General features: G+C 50.8%; 1 protein-coding gene across 1 annotated transcript; it reads right to left on the bottom strand.

The window, feature by feature from the left end:
* Window positions 1-784: 784 nt before the first annotated feature.
* KRTAP11-1 (keratin associated protein 11-1) lies at window positions 785-1,336 on the bottom strand (the record flags this gene model as incomplete). The annotated part of the gene is made up of 1 exon (XM_080919674.1): window positions 785-1,336. One exon carries the CDS (start codon window positions 1,334-1,336, stop codon window positions 785-787), a length of 552 nt encoding a protein of 183 aa, XP_080775800.1.
* Between the last annotated feature and the right edge of the window lie 378 nt (window positions 1,337-1,714).

Below are 1,714 nucleotides of genomic sequence, written 5' to 3'. Positions count from 1 at the left end.
CCAGCTGATCATGGATGGGTCATATCAAAGGTTTTCACAGTGGTCTTTTAATGAGGAAATCCTCTGACTGCTCCTCACTCTGAACTCCCTCGCTTCCTAAAGAGCTTAGCTTTGACCTCCACGGAAGCCATTTTGTGGGTCCCTCAAATTTTCAGGGAATTATAGACATCCAATCGGTCATCAAATGCCATGGTGCTTCACCACGGCCCTAACTTGGCCTCGTTCTCTGAAGCACAAAGCTCAAGGTGATTTGTGACTCGTCCCTGAACGTAATCACCACACCTGTTCTCTGTGCTCAGGAAGCAGAAGGAAGTCAGGGCCTGACCAGCAAAGAATGACTCTCAAATCACAAAACCCCTCACAAATAAAGAAGTCTGCTGAGACACGTGACTGCGATGCCAACTAATGCGAGTTTATTGAGAAATACACAGAGCGACCAGCTCCCTTTGTCAGAGACGCAAAAGCAGAAACCAGGCAATGTAGCAGCAAGGTGAAGACGTGGACTGTTGGCAGGAGGACCTCTGGAAGCATCGTGAGTTCTCAGACTGGACTGAGGTGGCGAAGCCTCTGGAAGCTTTGAGAGGCTTACACGGAACCAGAAATCAAACCATAAAGTTATCTTAGTGCTGGCAAGAAACATTTTAGAGCGTCAAAGGCAGCTTGGGCGTAGCTAGCAGCCAGCAACTTGGCAGTCAATAACACAGTTCAGGCAGCATACAGGAAGGTCCCGGAAACACAGCTGGCAGGGCACGGAGACTCAGCTGACTCGCTGGCTCGTATGCACTTAGCAAGTTCTTCGGCAACTGGACACACAGGATTGCTGGTATGTCCTGGAGACTCCACAGGTTGGCTGGCAGACAGAAGAGATGCCTCCCACTGGTTGGCACACAGTGGAAATGCCTCCCACTGGTTGGCAGACAGAAGAGATGCCTCCCACTGATTGGCAGGTGGTAGAGATGCCTCCCACTGGTTGGCAGGAGCTGGAAATTCCTCCCAGGGACTGACAGCCAGTGGACACAAAGGTGAGTGGCCGGCTACAGGGGGTAGAGCAGGGATTGGAGACACAGGTGGTTTGTCGATTGCAAGTTACCTGGACAGGGGTGGAGATACACGAAGTTCTCTGGTAGCACGTTGGCTGGCAGGCGCTGGGCTCACAACATGACTCCTGACAGTGGTCCAGTAGCCAGGACCCAGTTTGGAAGGAACTGGGCAGGTAGAGGCCACTCAGGCAGTCTGAATCACGGGCTGAAGCTGTGGTAACTGGGTCCGCTGGAGCGGCGTAACGTCCTGCAACTTGCCTGGAAGAGCAATTTCTTGTGGAGCAGTTGAAAGACATGATGGCAGAGAGAGAAAGAGAGAGAGAGAGGTGCACTGTATCCTTGAAGTAAGCTGAATAATGAATGCTACTTCAGGCTCCTGGGCTTTTATATATCCTTGCTCATGGGTGGGGTTCCCGCACTGGTTCCCTTGGCTTCTTTGGCTCATACCACCTTGCCTTAGAACATCTTGTGACTCTGCAAGTTAATTGTCCCTCGAGAAGCCTTCTCCCTCGTAAAGGACATTTAGTAGTTTGGTAACTAAATCATAAGTCTCCTGCACTGTATTTAGTCTGGGTTAAGAATGCAGTCGACAGCTTCAAAGGTATTGGTCATCCTTAGCCACATTTCATCCCCCATTCATCTGCTTGCATCTGATGAGTGGCCATCCAGCCACA

This window comes from Micromys minutus (genome assembly GCF_963924665.1).
Source record: "Micromys minutus genome assembly, chromosome: 7".
NCBI lineage: Eukaryota > Metazoa > Chordata > Mammalia > Rodentia > Muridae > Micromys > Micromys minutus.
Note: the sequence above shows the minus strand (reverse complement) of the source record. Positions and strands in the feature narration are given on the sequence as shown.